Below are 24,249 nucleotides of genomic sequence, written 5' to 3'. Positions count from 1 at the left end.
ACTGTATAGGGTACAGTGTTGCCAAAGCATTACAACAATGCCAATAACATTGACAAAGAACAAATAATAATGTATGATAACATTTAGGGAAAGTTATTTCAATTATTTACATTCTGAAGCTGAACGGGGGGTCGTTTCCCACTGTCTCTCAGGCTGTGACATGTACTTACATTCTCTCTCTCTCTCTCTCCCTCCCTCCCTCCCCTGCTGATATTGTTTAAATGCACTCCTTATATATTACTCTCAAGCTCGGGCCCGTGGAGAGCAGACTTCTCCTCGCCTACAGCCGACCGGACCGGCCCACGTCTGCCCCCTCACTCCTGGCACACTCCCGTCACCACGAAGCACTCGTAGTTCCACAGCAGGAGCAGAACCATGCAGCCCAGAACCACAAGCACCAGGACCACCAGCAGAAGGCGCTGTTTACCCGGCCAGACCAGACTGCTGAAGTCTTTGACCGTCAACAGCCATCTTTTCAGCATGACTGTGGGAGGATGAGGACATCCAGAGGTATCTTCACGATCATCTGAGCTCTCCATCTCACATGTACAGCACGTCGTGTCTGATAGAACCTGCTTGCCTGTGGTGACACAATAGGTAGATTATTGTAATATAGATTGTAATAATGTGTGCAGTGCCTATTAAACCCAAATATATGATCACATGCCATAAGAAAAATAATGAACACTTGCCATTCAACACTTGCTGTCTTAATTATGGCCTAAATGCCATAGTTCAGTTCAGTGTAATTCTCTGTGAACTTCAGGTTTTCTGTTATATTGTAGCTTTTGACCTTTTTACCTTGTCAGTTACTGCAAAAAGTAACTGACAAAAAAATAATTTTGCTGATTACTTTTTCAGTAGATAATGGAAATTCTTAGCAACTAATAGAGTAGATAAATTGGCAGCAAGATAAGGGTTTGTAAATTCTAACCAAGTTAAAAATCTTAATTTATGAGCCCTTAGTTCTGGATTACGCGCCAAGACGAAGACATCCCTGAGATATCATTTTGCTTTACTAACTACATTAGTGTTCATTAACACCACTCCTTGCACCTACATGATTTGATTTCCACTTTGTCCACCATCTTGGAACAAGTCCGAAGCCCAGACACCTCTCTGTTTTGAAGTGGAAGCACTCTTTAAGTTTTTTTTATAATTAGTTTTTCAGGCTGTATCCTCCTTTGCTTGGCCAACAAGAGTGCGATGTTTTACTCCGTTGACATGCCAGTCAGTATCCTGGTATAATCGCAAGTCCAAAAAAATCGCAAAAAATGACAAAACTTTAAGAGGACTCGATTTCAGTGTCTTCTGTGGTGGCTATAGCGGTGTGCGCGGTCCACAGTGCTTCTACTTCTGACCATGAGACTGTCAGTGTAGGCGTTGCCTGAGAGACTGGACATGCCACTTGAGTGTCACTGTGACAACGTTATCAGTGAGTGCCACTCCGCTATAACACACACGGAGGACGCGGCCATGTTGGCCATTTGCAGGTCATTAAGGCTGAGAGGACAGAAGAAAAAGCCCCCTCACTGTACCCCCTGCTCATGGGCATTATACATTTGGGTTGATCACATCGGTGATGGGGCAGGTTTCTTCCACTGGTCTACTGAATAAAGAATCCTCATCCATCACCCTCACTCTCTGACCTGACGTCTGGGATTCATGGGCTGTGTCAAAGGTCAACACAGCCAGAGCCCCACACTACATCAGCCTCTACGTGTACTGAACCTCTCTGTGTCCCAGGCTGGTTACACAGACTTTGACGGAGAGTCACACTGGTCCATCTGTTTACCATTTCTAAAATAAGTCTTTACGAAAATAAGTTTATTTTGGTCCCAAATGACTGGATTGTGGAGTCCACCACTGATATGTATTAATGCCACCGAACCATGGTTTCTCTTTTGCAGTATCTCTAAGCATTGGGTTGAACATGCAAAGAGTTCTAAGTGTAGGACTGGTGTTCTGGGAACTGAATGTCTTTGTGAATGCATGACAGCAAAGGAGAAAATACAACAGGGTATTCTGTGCTTTTTTCAGATCAAAAAGGTACAGATCATGACAGCAGGGCAAAAGAAATGGTGATTTCTCGTTCTGATTTATCGCCTTGATAACAGTTTGAAAGATGTGGGTCTACTCCAAGTGTTTGTGCACTTGCATAACTGATTAAAACTCTCCAACATGAGTACATACATTTCTTAACTGGATAAAGCAGAATATTTATATTCGAGTACACAAACAGGTCAGTGTACTGAAATAAAGTACCCACACACTGCAGATACATTAGCATGAGCAGTTTGGTCAGACACTTCTAAACAATGAGCTTTCAGTGCTAAAGATCAGGCAGGCCCACCCACACATTAGTCCCAGCTGACTTTTGCATTTTACTTTGTTGCCATCTGCCTGACAAAGTAATAAAAATTTATATTTATATAAAAATATAAATAATAAATAAAAATAAATATCAGCTTGAATATCAGTTCCTTCACCAACGATCCCATGACTAGGTGCCCAGCACACTACAGGAAGCAGAGACACAGTACTCTACAATATAAGCTACAATATCAACACAGAATTCACATTCAACATTCAGTTGTCAGTTTTCATCCGATATATTTTATTGACACGTAACAGTATCAGTTTATACATTTTCAACATATATCTTAATCAACTTTTTGATAATTGTAATAGTTTTTATCAGTAGGAATGACCTTCAAAAAGCACGTTTGGTGGTACAAAACATAATGACAGCTCAGTTTAACTATATTAAAATACCTTCAAAGCCCTAAAGATACAGAAAATCACAATGCTTGTGTGTAACAGTGTATTGGACAGGCTACATAGCTGCATGTTGTACTAGGCCTGTCCCATGTTATATTAACATCTGTCTGTCATCAGTGTACCTGTACTACAAACACTACAGTTCCCAGCAGCACCTGCTGAACTATTTCCCAGAATTCCCATGTATTTATGCCATGCTCAGAATCGAAATCCACCTCTGATCATTTTGTGATATCATTTTTATATCAAGAAACCATCAATTTAGGTCAAAATATATCTTCACTGAGCCACAGTTAAATACTGTTCTTTCTGTAGGTCGTAACTTCATTACGCTCTGCTATGAAGCTGACTTGATGTTCATAATGAAAACTTGGCAACCCAAGAGCCAACACTACTGACAATGTACAAAGATCCACTTAATACTATCTCTATTACACCAAAAATAACTGTCTCATTTAATATTTCCAGCTTACAAAATAGTTTTATAACATACGTAACAGGTTTCATAGTTCATAGGTTCATCACTTAGCAAAGCCCCCAGACTGATTGTTTAAGACAAAAGTGCTATAAAGTGTTCTAATCATCGTCACTACCAGTGATCAGTGCACTATTACAAGCCACAGAAAAAGACTGTTTTGACAATACATGTGATCTCTGTACAGGTTAACTTTAGCCAGCTCATGACTAAACAAAATATGTATATGCAGAGGTGTATATACATACACACATACATACATGTTCATTATCTTTGTAACCCATTATATATATATATATATATATATATATATATATATATATATATATATATATATATATATATATATGTGAGTTACAAAGATAATACAACAGTGATTACATATCATAATACAGATAATATCAATGAAAGCTGGTATAGCAAGAGGAGACATGTATGCTCCATACCACCAACTTTGTACAACGATTCAGAAATCATTACAGGGTGTTTCAAGCAGAGGTCAAAATGGGATTTGAACATTGCTCAAAGCAGCCTGGAATAACAGCTGTCATTGTCATTGTCGCTTTCTTTAGTGTGTTACGGGTTCCTGTCCCAATCACAATGCTAAAGAGTTCTGCTACATTTCGCATATGTGGTTTCTGAAAAGACTTCGTCACACGCAGAGATCGGCTCTTGCATCTTAAGAAAAACTGAAGTGTACATGAAGATCAGGAATGGGAGTGCACAGTATCGTTGTCTAAAGTGATCCGGACAAGGTTGAGAAGGTGTGTTTTGGAAAAGGCAGTAGAGAGAGAGAGAGCTGTATGTCACCACAGTGCAACAAGGAGCCAGAAATGCCGAACCATTTTGCACCTTCAGTGCTATATACACGACTGCCTGGCGTGTCTCGCACGCACAACTTAGCTATTGCCTAATCTAATAACACAAATAACAAAGGTATAGTCTAGATTTGGAATAACAAACTGGCCACATAAACGGCACACATTGTAGTATTAGTAAAAGCCAGTGCTCAAATCGGTTACATGTATACTAAGAACACGTGGATTGGTGGTGGTGGAAACACACACAGAGAATGATGAGTGTGTAGAAGAGTAAACCTCCATACAGATAAACAAAGCTAACCAAGCCTCTTCACAATAACATAGTGTGATGACACGGATTAAACGTGTGTTAGTAATGTGCTGCCACATGTCTGAGTGTATTCAGGAAACACAGCAGCATGGGCCAGAAGGTCTGGGTGTTTGTATTGGGGGTGAATCACTGGATGAGAGCTCTGCTAATGCTGGGACTTTGTAGTTGTAGGTATTTTTTCCATATGAGATGCTTGGCATGTTTAGGCATGAGTGTGTGTGTGTGTGTGTGTGTGTGTGTGTGTGTGTGTGTGTGTGTGTGTGTGTGCGCGTGCGTGCGTTTATGTGAATGTGTCAGTGTACATGCGTGTTCACCAGGGGTTTCCGTTCGGTCAGCATGTCGTCTTGGTCACACGGTCATGTGGCAGCAGGAGACGGGGATCAGCAGATCACAAATGTCTCTCTCCCCATCCCAACCACGCCATGCTTTTCAAATCCATCTCTCTCTCTCTCTCTCTCTCTCTCTCTCTCTCTCAGACTACGCCCCTCTGTCTGGCGCCATGTTTTCCTTCACACCACGGTGCTCACAGAGGGGTCGGACAGGTTGAGCTGGCCGGTAATGTCCGTCGGATATGGCTACAGATGTAGGGGACACAGACAAAACAGGACAGTAATCATCCAATCAGCGCAGGTACCCATGCAAAACACCCTAATAAGCATGGACACGTCCGTGTTGTCTTTAATGAGGCAAATCCCCCATCCACCACAGGCTGTATTCGCCCCGGACGTGGAAGACTCCGCCCCCGAGGACGGAGGCGGCCACACTCTCTGCTTTCTGCCCAATCCCCAAAGGGGATCACTACACTGGACCACTGATTGATCGTGCTGCATGTTTTGTACAGCGAGCATCAAAAATTTAGCCGGGTTTCGTTAACAGACCTCATCCGTCTTGAGCAGGAAGTGTCTATTTTTAAAAAAGCCCTAATGACATAACTGCAAGAAGCAAAGGCCGTTTCCTGGGGCTAATCATTCACCTGACCCAGAAGTCCAGGGCCCATCACCATAGTAACTGTTCTAATGACATGCGATGACCGAGCTCTGAAATTCTGCTCCCTCAAGCAATTTATTGAAGGCTTCATCCCACCGAAGGGTAGTTTAATACCAACGTAATATCAGTTCGGATCATTATTTTAATATCCTTTAACAACCCACTAAGTGCAATTTGATATTTTAATAACATGGGTAATTTGTTTGGGTACATGCCGCATTGAATGCTGGGGCGGTTTTATCCTTTACAGCATTTCCCAGTGACTGTAAATTTGGGGCGGAGTGTGTTGGGTGGGGGCGTGGCCTCACGGACAGCAACACAGTTTAAAAGTATCAGCATTCCAAATCGTAGACCACAGCGCACCCTGTCTGCAGACAGTGAAACGACAGGAGGGGACTAACTCTACGACAACCACAGGAGTCATGCTGGTATAGGAAGAGAGAGGCAGTGTGGTATGTGGTGTAGACACCGACATTTAAAACTCCATTCAAATCCATTTATAAAAAACACACTCATATAAAAGAAAATGAAGACCAGGACTGAGATGGGAACACGTCAACTCAGGTGTGTTTGAGTCATCTGTTTCACTAGGACTCTACAGCTGCTTTCTACACCTCACATCTGTGTCCAGTTCTTTTTTCCTTTTGACATAAGCTTGTTAGGATGTGACCTGACATAATAGGCTAAGAACGTGTTTCTTAAATCTGTATGGGAACATAAAATAATAATAGTATAATCCTTTCCCTGATTTATTATCCATCACATTTGACCAGACTTATCTGACTTAATTTTTTTTCTCAAATGCAAATTATTTAGGACGCTTCAGAGATAGTAAATCGAACAGAAACTTTAGTCCTAGGGTGCTGTCGTTTACGCCACGTCTAAATGGCAAAACCCGAAGACTGGTATCGTTTCACAGCATGCTTACACGCTGAACATAAACAATGTCACTCCAGGACGCGGAAAGTCAGAACCAGAAAATCAAAGGTAAGAACAGAAGAGTGTGCTAACTGAAAGGGACAGAACCATGTGGTAATACAGAATAATGGGTTTAAAATAGCTGCTTTCTGGATTGTTTGCACTGACTCCATAGTGGCCGACGCTCTTTAATGTGGTTGCTGGCACTTGCTGGACCTGAGGGGAGATAAAAGAGCACGCAGGTGCAGGCAGGGATGAATCCTGTAGAGAGTCATATTATTCAACACAATACTTTATCAACACGGACCCAAGAACCCATCTGTGGCACGTTCCCTGGAAATGAAACTCATGGCCAAACTTGGTAATGCTGCAAAGAAGACATTTGGAGGTGAAAATAAATGGGGGTGTAGACCTGCTGAGAGAATAACCAGTGTTATTTCAATGTTGTGTTCTTGTTTTTCTTTAGTCGGTTAACCGTGTGAGGCATAAAGGCTATCGGACCGTGTGTGACACCCACAACATAGAATGGGACAATTAAAGGGAGGTGTAAAAACATGGAAATCCTTTTAAATTAAAGGGAGGTGGAAAAACATGGAAATCCTTTTTTTTTACAAGACTGAGCAGTGGAGAGGAAGACAACGCACACATATAAAGAACGAACCAAGGAAGAAAATAAAAACATGTAAGAGCGTCAAAATAAAAGTCCCATCCAGGATAAGACTCGGGAGAAAGTCCAGCCCAGGCCTTCACCGTGACTCATGGATCTATCTTGGCCTGCCACTGTATACGGTACTAAAATCTAAAATTGAAGACCAAGGTCAAGCCCACAGGCCCAGAACTCTGCCCTGACCTGCGTCCCTCAGCGACATGGCTCCCTACGGCTTGACGAAATCCCTGATCGGGCTTTTCCCAACAGATGTCTGGATGGTGCACTGATGGTTGACAGACATGTGGCCATGACCACAACGCCATGTGTGAGGGTGGAGAGAGAGAGTCTGAGATGAGACGCCGGGGTTTTTGTTGTTTGTTTTTGGGTTGTTTTGCGAAGGAGAGATGAGGTGACAGAAGAAGAGTTAGGGAGAGCGAGTGAGAGAAACAGGCTTGAAGAGGAGGATTAAAAAAAGAGTGAAAGGTGGATAGGAAAGAGAGCAGAGAGAAGTACAGGGCAGGGTGTCGTTTCTTCATCTCCTTACCGTGTCTCTGGAAGACCTACGTCTCTTGATGGTGGATGCCAGGGTGGTACTGACGGACCTAAAAGAGGCTTTCTGTTTGGGCTCTGGGTCTGCTCTACCACTTTTCCTATCCTAAAATAAATATACAGTATATGTAGAACAATTATTTACGTTTGCTGGAGGAGTGTACTGGTCTCCAACCGTCTCCACCCACCAACGCTGCTGCTATGACTGTCATGCTATTCTAATACGAGCTACATTCAGTGTTTACATTAAGCTGTCTCTTGCTGAAAGTTTTTTTTTTTTTTGGTTGTCTTCAGTTGTAATCATCAAAAGGCTTACGCTAAAATCAACATGGCGTTTTCCTATTCATTCTGCATCGCCATCCAGGCTTTGAGGCACAACACAGGGCTTTCATGCACCCTGAGGGTCCTACAAAGAAGGACTCTGACACGCACTATGTTGAGAGATACTTACAAAATCTTCTCATATTTATACAGTCCTGAGACTCCAGAGGGTAAGAGAACTACTGAGAACGGTGGGATAGAAATTAAAGCCACTCCCAGTTCCTTACTTCTTTGCAATGGAAAGCAAAAAGCATTAGCAAAAGAAACAGGCAAACTGAGAGTAATCAAGACAGAAAGAAGCGACTTTTGTGTGTATATAAGGGTAGGAGTGGTTAGACTGTTTCATGGGGGGGAGGACGATGGGTAACCAATGAAGAAGTCATCAAAATCGAAACTCAACACAGTCCCTTAGCGTTATACCCACGGGGTGAGTATAGCGGCTGGGTGGGCAAAGGAGAAGTGTACGGACTCATAAGGAACGGCGGGATAACACCAGGGAAAGGGGGGGGTGGGGGGGGGGGGGGTGTGACCAACCGGAAGACATGCAGAACATGGAACCAAAAAGGAAAAATGCAAAATGGATGACATGACATTTGACCTGGGCCGGCAACACCCTTTAGTAGGCTCGGGAACCGACTTTGGGCTTCCTGGATTGCCCAATTAGTCCCTGGTCCCATCTAGTGGACAATCACGTCCACAAAGGTGTGAACCCAAACCAGATTGGGGGGTGGGGGGAGCCATCGACATATTCCTTCTTTATTGCACTTTATTTTACAGTGCTAAAATGTATTTGTTAAGCTGAAATGTAAATGGTAAGCCATACATTTCTTTGATCCATACATATGACTGACCTTCTGTTAAGCTGATAAAGAATCCCTTGATAAAATGATAAAGAATCCCTTATTATAAGCTGAAACAAACCTGTAGAATAAAGTGCATTCTGAAAAAACGTACCAAAATACAACAGTGGAAGTACTTCTCTGACTACACGGCGTGGTATGTTTCTTCCTTCTTCTAAGGCAGCGTAGCATGATCTCTGCACACGCCTCACCACAGAAAGCACACACGGTAACATTTCGACCAATGAGAGACCTTCCTGCTCATCCCCGCAGAACAGCTCAGATGCAGAGAAAACGTGACTGTGTGTGCGTTCTTTGGAGCGCCCGCTGCTTTAATCCACTGAGGGCTGAAACCCCTCTGATGAGCCCGCGTCTCCGAGCAGGCCATCTCTGAGCGTCTCTGAGCGTGCCGCTTCTCCATCTGCACATCGCCTGCATGGTTTTGAAGTGTAAATGCGATCGGGGCAGATGCGAGCGGTCATGAGCCAGGACAGGAACGAGGCTCACGCGGTTCGCGCGGCCGCACGGCATGATTGATTTGGCCTTTGGATGGTGAAGCTTCATTGCCTGGCACTTTAAACTCCACTGTCTGTGTTTCTGTTTCATCCACACATGGTGCTACCCACATATCAGTCCCTGTGATATTTTGCTCTTTTTCCTTCAGCTCATAAAAAATAAATTAGAAAAGGAAACAAAAAAGATGTAGATTACCCCGGCGTCCCGTGCAGTGAATCATTGTAATTATACAGCCTGATCAATGTTGGCCCCTGGACCGTGTGGGGGGGCGTGTGGGCGGTAGTGTCATGCCACTGTGTCCTTGGACACTAGTGGGAGGAAACAGCCTTCGGGCCCAAACACTGTTGTGTGGAAGGCAATCCAGCACAAACATTGTTCAGTCTGTATTTCTAAAAGACCTCGACATAAAGCTGTGGGCATTACTGCCGTGCAGATGTCAGAGAGTCAGGAAGGGAGAGAGGGAGGGAGGGAGGGAGGGAGAGAGGGAGGGAGGGAGAGAGGGAGCGGTTGTTTTGCTTGGTGGTGCTATATGTATCTAAAGGTCAGCCATTAAAGAAGCGTATCCAGACTTACTGGCTCCAGTCAAAATCTACAGTGCCACAGTGTGCGGTTTTAATACCACTGATTACGGGTCCAGTTATCTTCATAGTGTGCGGTTTTATTTGGGGTCCAGGTATCTTCAGCAGCGTGTATGATTTCTTCAGGATCTGCCCACAGTGACGGGGTGGAACCACAGCCAGGTGTGGTGTGTGTGCTAAGCGTGGTGTGTGTGCTAAGCGTGGCGTGTCTGTGTGCCAGGCGTGGCGTGTGTGTGCTGGGTGTGGCGTGTGCGTGTACCGGGTGTGTGCTGGGTGTTGCGTGTGCTGGGTGTTGCGTGTGTGTGCCGGGCGTGCTGTGTTCCTATCCACCTGCTTCCTGCTGTTTTGCAGGCCACTGCCCCAGCATGCACTGCTCCTCGCCACGAGGGGCAGGTGATCTGAGCGCAGACAGAAGAAGCCTCTGATCCCCACCGAAATCCCACCGGGACACTCGGCTATCGTGGCCTTTTAGACAGAGATGACGCCCAGCATGCATCCGCCCTGGTCCAGCATACCATCACAGTCCTCCTGCAGTGTGTGTGTGTGTGTGTGTGTGTGTGTGTGTGTGTGTGTGTGTGTGTGTGTGTGTGTGTGTGTGTGTGTGTGTGTGTGTGTGTGTGTGTGTGTGTGTGTGTGTGTGTGCATTGCCCTTCCTAGTGGCAACTTTGTAGAAGGGTATGCAGAAGCTGTTTCCTCGAGGATCAAGCTGATTGGACAGTGGAAGACGTGGAAGGAATTGATCCATAACATGATTCTGCAGTGAACTGCTCATAAGATCATAATCACAATACACCACAGAACAAAGCACAGATTTACAAAACACTTATTCTTCATAGTCTACTGTCATAGTACATTGTAGACTAGTAAATTGGCTACAATTTTATCAATTATCTCTTACAACGGTTATTATGAATAAAGCACATAAACACATTTTCATCTTCTTTCATTAAGTTCATCTCCATGACGTTCAACCATTTGGGGTTAATATAAACCTATTTACTTTTGGTTTCTGCAAAGGTCAGCAACTGAACATGCATCTACCTGTAGCTAGCTGCACTTTGGGTCATGTGTCCATGTTTACCATGACATTACCTTTCCAACTTAGCCCTTAAACGTACTATAGGAAGGCTACATAGGAAAAAAATGAATGAGTCCCCATGTATTGTCAGGGCGCTAGCGTGTAGCAGCACTGTGTAGCCGGTTAGAGGCTTACGGAGGGGTAAACATACCTGTAGGTTCTTCCTCCAAACATTCACGGCGGCGAAAGCCAACTGCATCTGCTTTCTGCGAGCATCCTTGTGTCGCTTGTACGCTATCTCAATAAAGATGAGGAAGATCCCGGCAACGATGCCCCCGGCCACCAACATGAACACGCCTGCAAAAAACGTTTTAAAAAGGCAACAAAGCCCACGAAAAGGGGGATTTCCAGAGATGTAGTTCAACAGGACTGGAGATGGTAGTTAACCTGTAGCGTGTAGGTTCTGCCTGGACCATACCTGCCATGTTCTCAAAGGTGAGCGTGGCCGGGGCGTTGCTCCTGGAGTCACACTCCTGGTATCTCACCCAGGTTTTGTCCAGGTCCTCCATGAAACCATTCTCGTGGGAACTGTTGAATCGGACAACACGTTTGCAAATTCAGCCCTTCTAACAGCATCGCTGGGACAGAGAGGGCCGAGGCATTAAGACCAGGGTCAGCGATGGGGGGGGGGTGCTTACCTGAGGATAGCCAAGGACACGTTTTGCTTCCACGGGCTGTCTTTCCGCATGCCGATACCGAATCCCGAGCGAAAGAACAGCTCCCCCGTGGTGACCAGGTCGCATTTCTGCGAGGCTTCAAACTCCAGCACGGCTGAATCCCAGATGAAGGCGTGGAGTTTGCTAGGATGGCGGGGAAGATGGGTGCATTACTGAAGCCCTTCAGGCCCTCTCCAGCTGAGCTCGGCTACGTGAGAGCGTGCAGGAGGCGTTGGGGGGGGGTCGAGCACACAGTTTTGTCAACTGCTGTGAACCCTCTAAACCTAATTAAGTCAAGTCTTGTTCACTTAGTCGATGAAAACTCTGGAGCATTCTTTGATTTCAGGTTCTTTTTTCCTCCGACAGGCCCTAAACAACTCAGGCTCTCTTGTGCTAGTCCAGGCTGTGAAGCATCACAATGATTCATGAATGTCACCCTTTCAAGTGCAACTCCCCACCCTGCTTTGTATTCTCATCAATATGAGGTCTGTGAATAAGCCAAAGCACTGGCTCATCCACAGCCTCTGGTCTGCTCACTTTAAGAGTGTGTCCTGCACCGTGTGACTGATGTATACGTTCCTTTGTGGTCCCCTTTATCTCTCTGACCATGCTTGGTTCAGGAACAGAATAAGTGCTGCTAATTCCTGTTTTGTCCCAGTCTGGTCACTGATCCAGAACCTGTTCTATTGGTCCCAGTCTGGTTACTGATCCAGAACCTGTTCTGTTGGTCCCAGTCTGGTCACTGATCCAGAACCTGTTCTATTGGTCCCAGTCTGGTTACTGATCCAGAACCTGTTCTATTGGTCCCAGTCTGGTCACTGATCCAGAACCTGTTCTATTGATCCCAGTCTGGTCACTGATCCAGAACCTGTTCTATTGGTCCCAGTCTGGTTACTGAACCAAAACCTGTTCTATTGGTCCCAGTCTGGTCACTGATCCAGAACCTGTTCTGTTGGTCCCAAATCCGATGTGATTATTTTACTTGCTATCTCCTTTTAATTAATCTCCCATTTGCATTATGTAAGAAAGCAAAGAACGGACCATTACAAGTCCCCTGTGAGTCCCCCGTGAGTCCCCCGTGAGTCCCCCGTGAGTCCCCCGTGAGTCCCGTGCGAGTCCCGTGTGAGTCCCGCGTAAGTCCTCCGTGAGTCCCGCGTGAGTCCCGTGTGAGTCCCCCATGAGTCCCGCGTAAGTCCTCCGTGAGTCCCGCGTGAGTCCCCCGTGAGTCCCCCGTGAGTCCCCCGTGAGTCCCCCGTGAGTCCTGCGTGAGTCCCCCGTGAGTCCCGTGTGAGTCCCCCGTGAGTCCCCCATGAGTCCCGCGTGAGTCCTCCGTGAGTCCCGCGTGAGTCCCCGTGACTCACCCGTCCCGCACGGCCTGGATGGCCTCGGCGGCGCTCTCGTAGTTGTGCTTCTCCATGTGGCGGTACATGGTGCTCAGCTCCACCTGCCGGCGGAAGTAGATGTCCACCGAGCTCTGCTTCACCGTGGCGTAGATGAACTTGTCTGACGGGTTCCGCAGCTGCAACGACAGCGGGACAGCGGGACACGTCCCGGGTCACGCGGGACCGTCGAGGGGATTGTCCGTCCCGAGCACACGGTTATTCGGGACTGCCGGTTTTAGAGGCCTGAGTTCGGACTTTGTTCTTCATGGCAGCATTGACCAGTGGGCACAGGGGGTTGGACAGTGGGATTTAATAGGTCAAGCCAAGGTAAGCATGTTCTAAAATGAAAACAAGCATGCCCCAGAATCCGGCATGATGTACAACAGCTACAACTGGGAGCCTTTAGTGCCATTTGAAGATTCCCAGCATGCCTTGGGCCTGCATTGTAAAATAACCTCATCGTGTCACATACCTGACGATGCTGTGAAGTATTGCTGACCCCTGCATTATCACTTTGATATGTACATTCACTGACCACAGACCACAGAGGGGTAGGTAGAGTTTCCCCACGGCCTTATAAAGCAGTCTAAAAATATACTGAGATTTAGAGGTTTGTTGCATCCTTGACTGACCTAATTACAAGCCCCTGATTGCGTACTGGGTAAAACCCGAGGTGTGTGGGCAATGCCATTAATGTGTTTGTTTTGTATGCAGTTTCCTGACGCGGTGGGGTCACTCTGGTCTTAGTGAGCTCACCCTGGGGTCGTTGATGCCGGTAATACGCTCCTCAGGCCGGTCCAGCACTAGGAAGGCAGCCAAATTGGCAGTGTATGATGCAACTATTATCATAGCAAAGCCAGCCCACACCATACCTAAAATCCTGGCTGAAAAGCTTCGAGGGGCCCCTGTAAATAAAGGACGAGAGAGACACGGAGGAGGTGAAGAAGGAGATGGCAGGGAATAAAAGAGAAAGATTTATGTCTGCTACAAAATCAATCCTGTGTTATGGCCGTATTTTCATGCCGGATATGTTTGACTAAGTAATTCTCTTGGCTGGCGGGTACCTTCTCCAATGCCGGAGTTCAACAGGACGCCCCAGGAGAACCACATAGCCGAGGATAAGGTGAGTGCATCCTCTTCCTCCTCCTCACTGTTCACTTTAAACCTTCCAAAAGGGCTGTGGAACCAAGAGCAAATTCATCCCAAAGGCTTGAACAAAACAAAAAGGAAAACCAGCGTCTGGCAAAGCGTCAGTGGGCGAATGTCTGCAGATGCCTTCGTCACAAAGGGTCATTTGACATTCGCTCCCACGCGCAGGGCAGCCAGCAGGTGCTGGTGTGGGCGGGGGGAACATGGGGGGGGGGGGGGGGGGGGGGCAACAGGGGTTGATGGGATGGTGGGTGGCGAGACAAAAGCAGAAAAGCGTCTTTTACCTGAAGCGGTCTAATAGGTAGAGCATCACCGCCACAACGTGGACCGACAGACCCACCAGTAGCCACAGTGTGCTTTGAAAGGGCTGCATGAAGGAATCCAGCGTGCTGCGTGGAATCTCCTGCGTGTGACCACATGGCATTACTCTCAGCTCCAAGGAGCACCACCCACACGAGCAAATGCGCCACCATATGGAGTTTCTAGCACTTTCTGTAGTTGGAATCACAGCAGGGGTATTAATAGATCCTAGCCCAAAGACCTAACGTCGGCTCCACAACAGCAGATATGCTCCGCTGAAGGAAATTAATTAATGAGAAGAGCTGCAAGACATTTCTAGGCAGAAGATCCACCACCCAGTATCTCTGGGGAGTTCTCGGCAAATTAATTAAACTTTAACTGCTTTCCATGACAAAGTTTAAATGAATTTGACCTCAACTCTGGGCCTTTTAAAATTTCTTATCACTGCATCTTTACCGAACGCTTAGCCGAAAACACGGGGGGGTAATTCCTTCATCTGCCTCTGCATTAAATCCGCATCAAATACTGGGTGTTTTAGTGCTGTTTCTCTGGCTTGTCGTTTGACCCCACCTTCTTGACGAGGATGGTGAGCCCTTGGTACTTAAAGGGTTTGGAGAACTCGATGTACTGGGCTCGTTCGTTGTTGATTGTGAGCGGAGCCACGATCATGTCCGCCAGGCCCCCCAGGAGTTCTCCCATCATGCCGTTCCACTCCTTCTTGTTGCTGTTATTAACCTGATAACAGGAAGGAAAATCACATTCCATAATTTGTCAAGCTTGAAAGGCTCCCAGCGTTGTCAGTGAATCATAATTACACCTGTGAGCAATGACTCCGCAGAACTGTGCACACCCACAGACGCAGACACCATAACTCACCACTGACCTTGGGAACAGAGAAAACTGGAAACTTGGGGATTGAGTGCAAATCAATGAACTTTTACTCACACGCTCCTGTGTGCCAAACTTTCCGTCGGCCACGAGGTGCACTTCGTAGGTGAAGTTCATCGTCATGGCGAGCTTGATCAAGAGGTCGATGCAGAACCCATAGCAGCACTGTGGAACTATGGGCCGTCCTGCACGAGAGCCAATCACATTCATCCAGAGCAAATACCAGAGCATGCATGTGTTGATCAGTGCGAGATGTTTACCAGGAATGGTCTCGTTTGGGCCAGTGCAGATCACTTTTTTGATGAGAACTCCGTTCACGGTGTACTCCTCTTTGCACGTTCCATCTCGTAGGGTCGGTTTCACGTAGACGAAAGGCTCTTGGTGAATCGTGACAATCTACCACAGATATAAAAGCCTCAAGTTTCTCAAAAACAACACAAATAAGGGAAGTTCTGAGCGAAGCCGTCAAGCCGATCGATAAACACCTTCAGTCTCGTTGACATCTGATAGCCTCTTGGTTTCTCAGTCTCTCCTCCTGGCCAAATGATCTTCCTCTGAGTGTTCATCACAACCTTTAAAATGATAAATATGACAGACTTTTCAGAGAAGTTTCTGTCTTTTCTAAAGGCTATAGGTGTCAAAGTGCCATGCGTTGGCGCTCCTAAAGAAAGCCGACGTGAGCACGTACTTGTGAGCCGTTGTACATGCCGACTTGCACCAGACGGGTCTTCTGGTAGTTGAGGATGCTGTAGTGCGCAAACCTCCTGTCTCCATCATCGTTAAACTCCACGCGGCCTGTTAGGCCATCTGGGTACTTGGATGACATCAGCACTCTAGCGCACAGGAGGGGTCGAGTGAGAGATGGCGCAGAAACCCTTTTGCCCTCTCTGTCTGTTCAGCGACGATAAGTGACACAGACACTGGCAGGAATGGCAGGCGATTTTTTGTTTAGCACATTCGGGGTGGAGATCGCTGGTGTGGGAGGCATCAGAGATGTAGTCTGCTGCTGGGTAGGTGTGGTTAGAGTATGCCAACAGGATATGACACTGCTAAAAACACAAACATGCCAAGCTTGGGTCTGACATGAGGTTCCTGCTGGACTCAGAATATCACATTGCCAGTGCGACTTAACAGGTTTGGTGTATGTTTGCAACGTGTTATCCCTGCACCCCCTAAAAGTCACGACCAATTCGTTCAGACAGCTTACGAATCTCATGGCACGTTTAGACCGATCCACCCTGCAACCTTAATTTTCACGTCTGCCTCCAGCGCGGCTTGTTTATTTCAATATTTGCAGTGCGAAAGCCGACGTGTGTAAGCGGTGCCGGCGCTAACGCATGGTGATGCTCGTGAGCAGATGGCGTGGAGGGAGTGGAGCCGGCCGTATCGGACCTGCCTCCCCGGGCCTCACCGTTTGAAGAGCGGCCCGGTCTTCCAGATGTTGGTGTTGCCTACGCAGCCCCGAGGCGGCTCCGTGATGTTCTCCTTCTCGAAGAGCTCCTGGATGGACTGGGCCACCACCGCCACGGCGTCGTAGATGTGAGCCGACTCGTTCTTGCCGTTGATGAGCTGCAGGCCGAGCAAGCCTGCCCGGTCGACAACAGTGCATGGCGTCGGGCAACGGTTCACAAACGCAAAAGCTCTCAGTCCAAGACAATAAACGGAGAAAGACGTGCACAGGATAATCGGGAGCGGCCGAGAGGGCTGACAGGGAGGACAACATGAGACAGGTGGGACAGGTGGGAGGGGATACACGGTGAACACTGAGAAGACTGTGATATTACATGGATGTGCGTACAGAAGCTGGGGGCAGAAAGGAATTGTGGTTGTAGCTTACCATTGTATTCACACTTCAATGTGTCGGTAGCAAAGCACCACTTACAAACAAGCTCATGACAGCCACACTGTAATAATGTACGCGCATTCACACCAACATGGATTACCACAACTCTCTATTGCATCGTTTGTAGTCTACTGAAAGAAAGGACACACACTTAAAGATGAAACAAATTAAGTGTTAGACACAGAGCACAATACAATGAGCAGATCACTGTGTTTAAAACCTTTAAACATGCAGATGTTTAAACGTTCAAACACACCAGTCCACCACAGACACCGGTTTGCTGATGCAAACTGTAATCATATAGAAGCGGTAAGGCCCAATCTGTTGCACAATCGGAGGGAGGGAGAGAGAGAAAGAGAGGGGGAGAGAGAGAGAGAGAGGGATACAGTTGAAGGAAAGTACATACCATCTGGAGCTTCACTCAGAGCTTTACCAGACATCTCCCTCTCGCCGACCAGCCACACGTAGCCAGAACCCGTCATGTTAAGCTGGCGTGCTGCTTTGTAAATGGCTGCTGCTTCGTCTTCACTGTGATTGGATAGAGGTGGTTAGTGGGGGACACACCAACTACACACGCTAACGTCAAGATGACAGTCGAGCTAAAGAACGGGGAGGAACAAGAACACAAACCCTGGAAGACACACAACTCACGCTTTCGGGAGAATCTGGTGATGATCCATTGTCTACTAAATGGAAGTCATATAATCCTTAATAATTCTGAATCATTCTCAGCACTAGCTATTACAAGGCAATACAAGCACTGATAAGTAGTGCGTGGGTAGACCCCCAGGTTTGTGTCTCAGCTGTGCTATGTGGTGTCCGTTGCTCTTCAAGTTATTGAAAATGCGACTTGCTGCATTCTCACTTATATGGAAAAACTACTCTGAAACTTTGCAATGTTCCAGCCAAGACGATGTCTGCATGGTCATGTGTTAAACACTTTCAAAGCGCCTTGAGCCAGTTCAGACCACATGCAGGCCTTAAGGCAACAATGAACATACATATTTATACAAATTCATAATGAATATTTATACATGTTAAGAAGGCTTTTACTGCCCTCTGCCAGATCATTCTGGACTAATGCACAGAGAATAAATAAAGCTATTCAAGAAAAGTAACTGGAATTGTCCAGTAGACCATAAACTTCAGGAACATGTAAATAAATACACTTAGCAACTGTGTTAATATATACATATTTTATCAAAGAAATCTGAACAAAAAAACTGCTCTTAGCAACAACACTTAGGAACTGCTGGGATTGCCTGGTTAGCCTGAGCTTGCCTAGCAGCCCGTGTGCTGTGGCACCGTGGCCCGAGTGTCTCGCTCACCTGGCCGATAGGATGATGACCCGGGCCTCCAGCTCGCGGGCCTCCTGGAGCAGTGTGGTCAGATTGGTGTCTTGACTGAACAGGAGCACCTTCTCTGCCTGGAGTTAGAACACAACATTACTGGCATGATTGGCACGCCGCCAGCCGGGACCGTGGTCTGCAGCGCTCACGCCTGATTGGATGTTCTTTTTTTTTTTTTTTTGGAAGGGATTGAGAAAAATGGAGCAAAAAAGGGTTCCGTGATAATCTGAATGATGTGAAGCTTGGAGGAGGAAAAAGTTCTGCAAATTTTTTATTAAAATTTCTTTTTTTTTTTTTTTTGCATGCAAACTGAAGGGAAACAAGACTCCGAGGAAGAGCGTGCATGTTAGAGGAAGAGGGAGAAGAGGGCTGATGCAACCGGAAAGCAAAACTCGGGTGGAGAAGGGAGCAGGGTGGTGGTGGTGGTGGTGACTCCTTCCCAAAGGAAAAAAGCAAAAAAGGCAGTAATGTTGCAGAAAGGTGGGAGCAACATCTGGATTGTGTCTGTCCCACACGACCAGATCTCCACTGTGTCAAAAGAACAGACTTGCAAATCTTGCTGGCTTCAGTTCATGCATTCCTTTACACCAAAATAAAAAAGAGGGGTATAAAGGGGGGAGCGATTCTTTTGGTGAAATTATACGTTGTAAAATGAAAAGATAAAAATAATAATCCATTCTCGATTGAAATCATAAAAAAAAAAAACCAAACATAAAAGACGTGCTAACGGGATTCTCTGGAATCTGTTGAATTTTTTGTCTTTTTTTTGGACTGGTATCTAGCGGCTATGTTCACAGAGCTGTTGGGCGGCGTGCATTGACCATGCAAATATACCTTGGGTCCTCGTTTGTTGTCATAGGACAGTTGGTCGAGGTTTTCATAGTTCCTGTTTTTACTCTGATGAATAATGTGCACAGAGAAAATATGCAGACACAGAAGAATATTATAAACAGGTATAAATGGTGTGCATTAAAGCATTCCAACAAATCGCCACTTTTCTGCTTCAAACTGGGAAACTCTAACCGTGGGGCTTGCAAAAATATCAACCAAGATCGCAGCGAGCAGACAACTCCAGCCAATCCTTAGATTATTATTTCTTTAAACATTGCACTTACAGATATTGATCGCATTTGACCTACACCTAACGAAAGGCAACGCAGATAAAGATGTCTTGGGTTCCCTGGTATAGGACCCTATGAACATACAGCCTTGTGTTGCTATCTTCTTAGTGATGATGTATTTTTAAAGACACTTCAGTTTAATAGTGAGATGAACTTGAAGGGGAAATGATGACTAACGGTGCAAGTACCAACACTCACATCTCTTCAAAAGTCTGCAAGAAACCCCCATGAAGCTACACCCACTGCAGCACAAGAGGTGTAGCTCCCCACCACTCTGGGTCTTGAAGAAGCAGACGTATGGTCCCAAGATGCAGGACCATTCCATGTGCTAAGATCAGTCCCATCCTTCAAATCCACTACATGTGGCTCTAATCACCTTGACGAGCTGTTTCGGGCTTTATAAAACAAAATGTGGAAAATATGGGACAGTGGAAATCTGTGCACACAGCTACAGGTTTGCAGTCTGTCTACTGCATTTAATCTGCACATTATCCCTAGCAGAGCAAATACAGAGAGATGTGTGTGTGTGCTACGCCATCGTCTGTCCCGTGCTACTGATGAAATTTGAAAACTCAAAGCTAATTATAATGGTTTTGCCTTTAAGCATTTTGCTGTACCGCTCTATAGCTTTGCACACTTACACACTGTCCTTAAGGCTTTTATTTCTACATTCAATGGGATGATGGAGCCTTTTGTAAGACGGTGACTGCAACAGCACCTCTACAGATAACTGTAAGTGCTAACAAGCGTCACTCAGTTTCAGGATCTGTTACAACACTTAATGTTTCCTCTTTAGGTTTTACAAGTGAATCAAGCCAGAAAATGAGAAGCAAATTCCAGAGTTTTTTGTTTTTTCATATATATATAATAATATTATTATATTATATATATATATATATATATATATATATATATATATATATATATATATATATATATATATATATATATATATATATATATATAATACACACACACACACACACACACACACATGCACACTACTATACTTTACTATATATAATGTTATTATTATATTTATTACTATTAGGTCCAAGAAGAAAACCACAGATAGACGTTCAAAGCAAACACACACAGTCAAACCTAATTGCAATTTTATATTGTTTGCAAGTGTACAACGCAGTGCAGCCAGTAAAACTGTCTCCTTCTGAGGTCTCGTGTCCCCAGATGAGTGTTCAGAACGGAAGGAACATCGCAGCGTTTAAAATGAGCGAATCTTGCGGCTGGCTTGACTGCACATGACATTACAACGTCATTGAGGTTTTTCTAAATGCACTGAGACAGGACAGAAACGCAAGGTTCCTGTCTCACGCGCACAACTGAGGACGGACAGCTAGACTCAGTAGCCCAAATCTCTACAAACGCCAAAAGCAGATGCAGAGTAAACGCTCGTTCTCGGTCGGAGGCTGAACGCCGGCCCATATGTCATCCATGCTGATTCAGAGCGAGACTGAGGCTCGTGTTCTGTGCGCAACACCCACAGATCTCTAACCTCTGTGCACAGTAATTAAATACCCATGACTTGTGCCATTGATTTTTTGCACAGCCCCAGGTTAAGTCCCTCATTTTGCTCCTGTTGCGGATTGAGAGACACGTAGGAGAATTTGACTATGGCAAAAAGCAATGTGAGATGAGCAGAGAAAATACAAAGTTTTGCAGGTAAACCACTTAAGACGCTGTTGATGCCTCTGGCATAAAGAATGTTAGCCAATGGAAAGAAACGTGCTTACAGAACGGAAAAGGAAACGGTTAACATACACAGAGGACCTCTAAGTCACCGGTTACAGGAACACGCAGACACCACACTCGCGCGCGCTCGCCCGTACGCTCGCGCCCGGGGGCGTGCGAGACAACAGGCGCACGTGTCTCACCTTGGTCTCCCTCTCTTCCAGCAGGGTTTCCAGCCTCTTCTGCGCCGCGCGGCCCTCGTGGTCGTCGCTGACGATCAGGATAATGTGGTTCCAGCGAAACTCGCGCATCATGTCGAACCACACCTGAGCTTGGTGAGAGTACGGGGGAACCGTGCGCAAAAACGACAGGTGGATGCTCTAGAAGAGAGAGAGAGAGAGAGAGAGAGAGAGAGAGAGGGAGAGAGAGAGGGGGGTGTTGGTTATAGTCCCAGGCATGGCGAGGCCTGCAGGCAAAAACACTCAAGAACATTTCAATTACTTTAACTGTAATTAAGAACATTTCAATTACTTTAACTTTAATTAACTTCCAGTTTGTCCAGCTTTTCCTGTTAGTGTGTCACAAATGGAAACATTTAAAGTGTTGCTAACTGCATTTGCTTTATAATGGTCCAATCACAGGAACCCCCACCTCCACTGGAAAGCATTCTGACAGGCAAAGCCCAGTAAAAAATACGACTCTGCTGACAGACACCAAGATCAATGGTATCTCCGACAACAGATTCCTGCACATGCCCAGTGCATGCTGAGATGTGGTGTGGTAACTGTTACTGGGAACACGTTCTCACCTTGTCCGAGTAGATGGACATGCGGGTGGTGAGGCCCACCACGGGTATGCGGTAGAACCCAGCGGTGTAGGACACGGGTGTGGGAGTCAGGTGGTCGTTGGACTGGGGTGGATGACTCACCAAGATTGCATAGACCTGAGAATGAAGGAGAGATACAAGCGTCAACATTTGTGGTGAGAGCCTGTTGGAAAAGTGTCTGATAATAAAATATAGGTACGTGAGGAATATATATACAAACAACCTAGTACAACCTAGTAGCAACGGCAATGTCAATATTATTATTTTAGTGGGTGTGTAGTGTGTATGTGTGTGTGTGTGTGTGTGTGTGTGTGTGTGTGTGTGTGTGTGTGTGTGTGTGTGTGTGTGTGTGTGTTGGCGTCCACTCGCGAGCGCATCCGTAACACAGTTTATGTGATAATCCACGCTGCTGCGTTAGAAACTGTAATCTGAATCTCCGGCTGTGGGTAAATCTCCACCAGAGCGCAGCTCAACAAAACAGCGGTTATCCGTGGGGTCGACGCCATGTTGGCCTCGTTTCCCATTAAAAGCGACTAGGTGGGTTCAAGGAAGGGCTTTATATACAGTTGTCACACACAGGGGCGTTAAATACCAGCGTTCACGTTCCTCACGTGCCTACCGTGGTGGCGCGTGGCGTGCCACAGTCCTAGATAATCTCTCCTACAAGCCCACAATGTTTACGTTCAGTACATTCAGTAAAAACCGTGAAGCCCTACAACCCAAAACTGAAACAGCGCGCTAAGACTCCCCAACATGGCAATTTAAGGCAGGGAATGACCGAGCACCAGTAGGGTCAGAAAGAAGCCCACAGGTCCTGGTGAGTAGCTATTTTAGTCATGAATAACGTCATACTCCGAGAAATCCGTCTAAACTATGAAAATGAATTAAAAACACCAATGCCCTAAGAGACTAATTAAAATGTTCATATAGCGTATACCATGAAATAATACCATAGTAAGATGTATACGGTGGCTTGCAAAGTGGTTATAGGCAAAGCTACGTTTAAAAAAGATTCGATTCGATTTGCATTTGCATTTGATCAGTTCATTAAAGAATCCGTTAATAAAAACATTTCATATTAATAAATACTGGAACCTTTTGCAAAATAATCTAGCAGCAAAATGCATAGATCATTTAAAAAGATTTAATTCTAAAAATGAGGAATTTCATTATTTTGGGTTATCATCATTTAGAATAATATAGAACACAACTCTACAATCAAAACGCCCTATTTAGGATGTATATCATGCAATTATTACGAATCTACAGGTATGTGACTTTCTGTTGGAGAAACGACATAAGCTTCTAGCTTTTTTACTATGCTCTTTTTTTTTTACAAACATTACTTAAAATTGCCTCAAATATAAAGTTCCGTTATTATTTCTACAAAAGCGACTAAACTATCCAGTGGATAATGTTGGTTTTAGTCTGCTGAGCTTTTACCTGGTTTGAGATGAGGTCCTCACACACCGAGAGTGCCATCTGGATCGCGTTTGGTTTATGGGTGACAGAGATTGCGTTCATCTTGAACTTATCTTTGCCGTATATATTGTTTGCCTGGGTGACCGCGTCCTTGAACACCTGTTCGTATCGCTTTTGACTCAGTACAGCCCCGATATTTACAATCTTCGGTTCGCAACCACCTCTAGCACACGAACAAGAGACGAGGAACGCAAACAGAACCAGACGCATTTTGCCTTCGACCAAAGTGGAGTCGTGCAGGACGCTCCGACGAGTCTGCGTTGCGATGTCCGTTGATTACACAGCCCAGAAACCCGAAGCCTGCTGACCACGTCCCGACACCGCTGGAATGTGATCACATTAATCTACAGTGCTGAGGAATGTGTCATTGTTTTCGTGCTGGTGTTGAAACCCGCTCGTTAAAAAAACGTAACATCAAACACGCCTTGGCATTACTGGTGCTCGTTCCTCTTGATTTTTTGCTTCAAACATTCTTTCTGTATTTACAAATAACCAAAAAAGAAAAGAAAAGAAAGGTCGGGCACGATAGCTTTGATTCGTTTAGGATGTTTTTCCGTCTCCTACGCGTGTCGTGGTTCCATTCAAGGTTCTTTCGCCGCGGGTCCAGTGACCTGATGCTCAGCGTGAGTCGCTGTCCTTGGTACTAAAAACTGTGCCCGCGCACTAACGCGCGCTCATTCGCACTAACGCGCGCTCACTCGCACTAACGCGCGCTCACTGCCAGATTACGCCTGATATGACT

The 24,249-nt window shown here is 45.8% G+C and overlaps 1 protein-coding gene and 1 long non-coding RNA gene across 5 annotated transcripts in view; one reads left to right on the top strand and one right to left on the bottom strand.

The window, feature by feature from the left end:
- Positions 1-6,868, top strand: part of LOC143509460 (uncharacterized) — a 9,344-nt gene extending 2,476 nt beyond the window's left edge. Inside the window, exons 3-5 of one of the 3 annotated variants that reach the window (XR_013129678.1) lie at positions 249-510; positions 4,864-5,017; positions 5,096-6,868. This is a non-coding gene — a long non-coding RNA (uncharacterized LOC143509460). Of the gene's footprint in view, positions 1-248; positions 2,384-4,863 lie in introns of those variants that run through there. The other 2 variants (XR_013129677.1, XR_013129676.1) reach the window with 2 other exon arrangements.
- grin1b (glutamate receptor, ionotropic, N-methyl D-aspartate 1b) lies at positions 2,601-24,249 on the bottom strand. Of its 2 annotated transcripts, XM_076998203.1 has the most exons (20): positions 23,469-24,249; positions 22,008-22,142; positions 21,403-21,579; positions 19,224-19,286; positions 18,369-18,466; positions 17,447-17,568; positions 16,609-16,783; positions 15,886-16,030; positions 15,683-15,769; positions 15,458-15,593; positions 15,255-15,382; positions 14,880-15,044; positions 14,294-14,412; positions 13,925-14,037; positions 13,617-13,765; positions 12,840-12,997; positions 11,461-11,622; positions 11,241-11,350; positions 10,974-11,119; positions 2,601-4,962 (listed from the first exon to the last, which is right to left on the bottom strand). In XM_076998203.1, exons 1-20 carry the CDS (start codon positions 23,715-23,717, stop codon positions 4,897-4,899), a joined length of 2,703 nt encoding a protein of 900 aa, XP_076854318.1. In that variant the 5' UTR covers positions 23,718-24,249; the 3' UTR covers positions 2,601-4,896. The 2 variants fall into 2 exon arrangements, with proteins under 2 accessions (XP_076854318.1, XP_076854319.1); XM_076998204.1 differs by lacking the exon at positions 19,224-19,286 and having other exon boundaries at positions 23,469-24,246.

The sequence above is a fragment of the Brachyhypopomus gauderio genome, chromosome 3 (genome assembly GCF_052324685.1).
Source record: "Brachyhypopomus gauderio isolate BG-103 chromosome 3, BGAUD_0.2, whole genome shotgun sequence".
Classification (NCBI taxonomy): domain Eukaryota; kingdom Metazoa; phylum Chordata; class Actinopteri; order Gymnotiformes; family Hypopomidae; genus Brachyhypopomus; species Brachyhypopomus gauderio.
The sequence above is the reverse complement of the archived record's forward strand: the minus strand, read 5'-3'. Positions and strand labels throughout refer to the sequence as shown.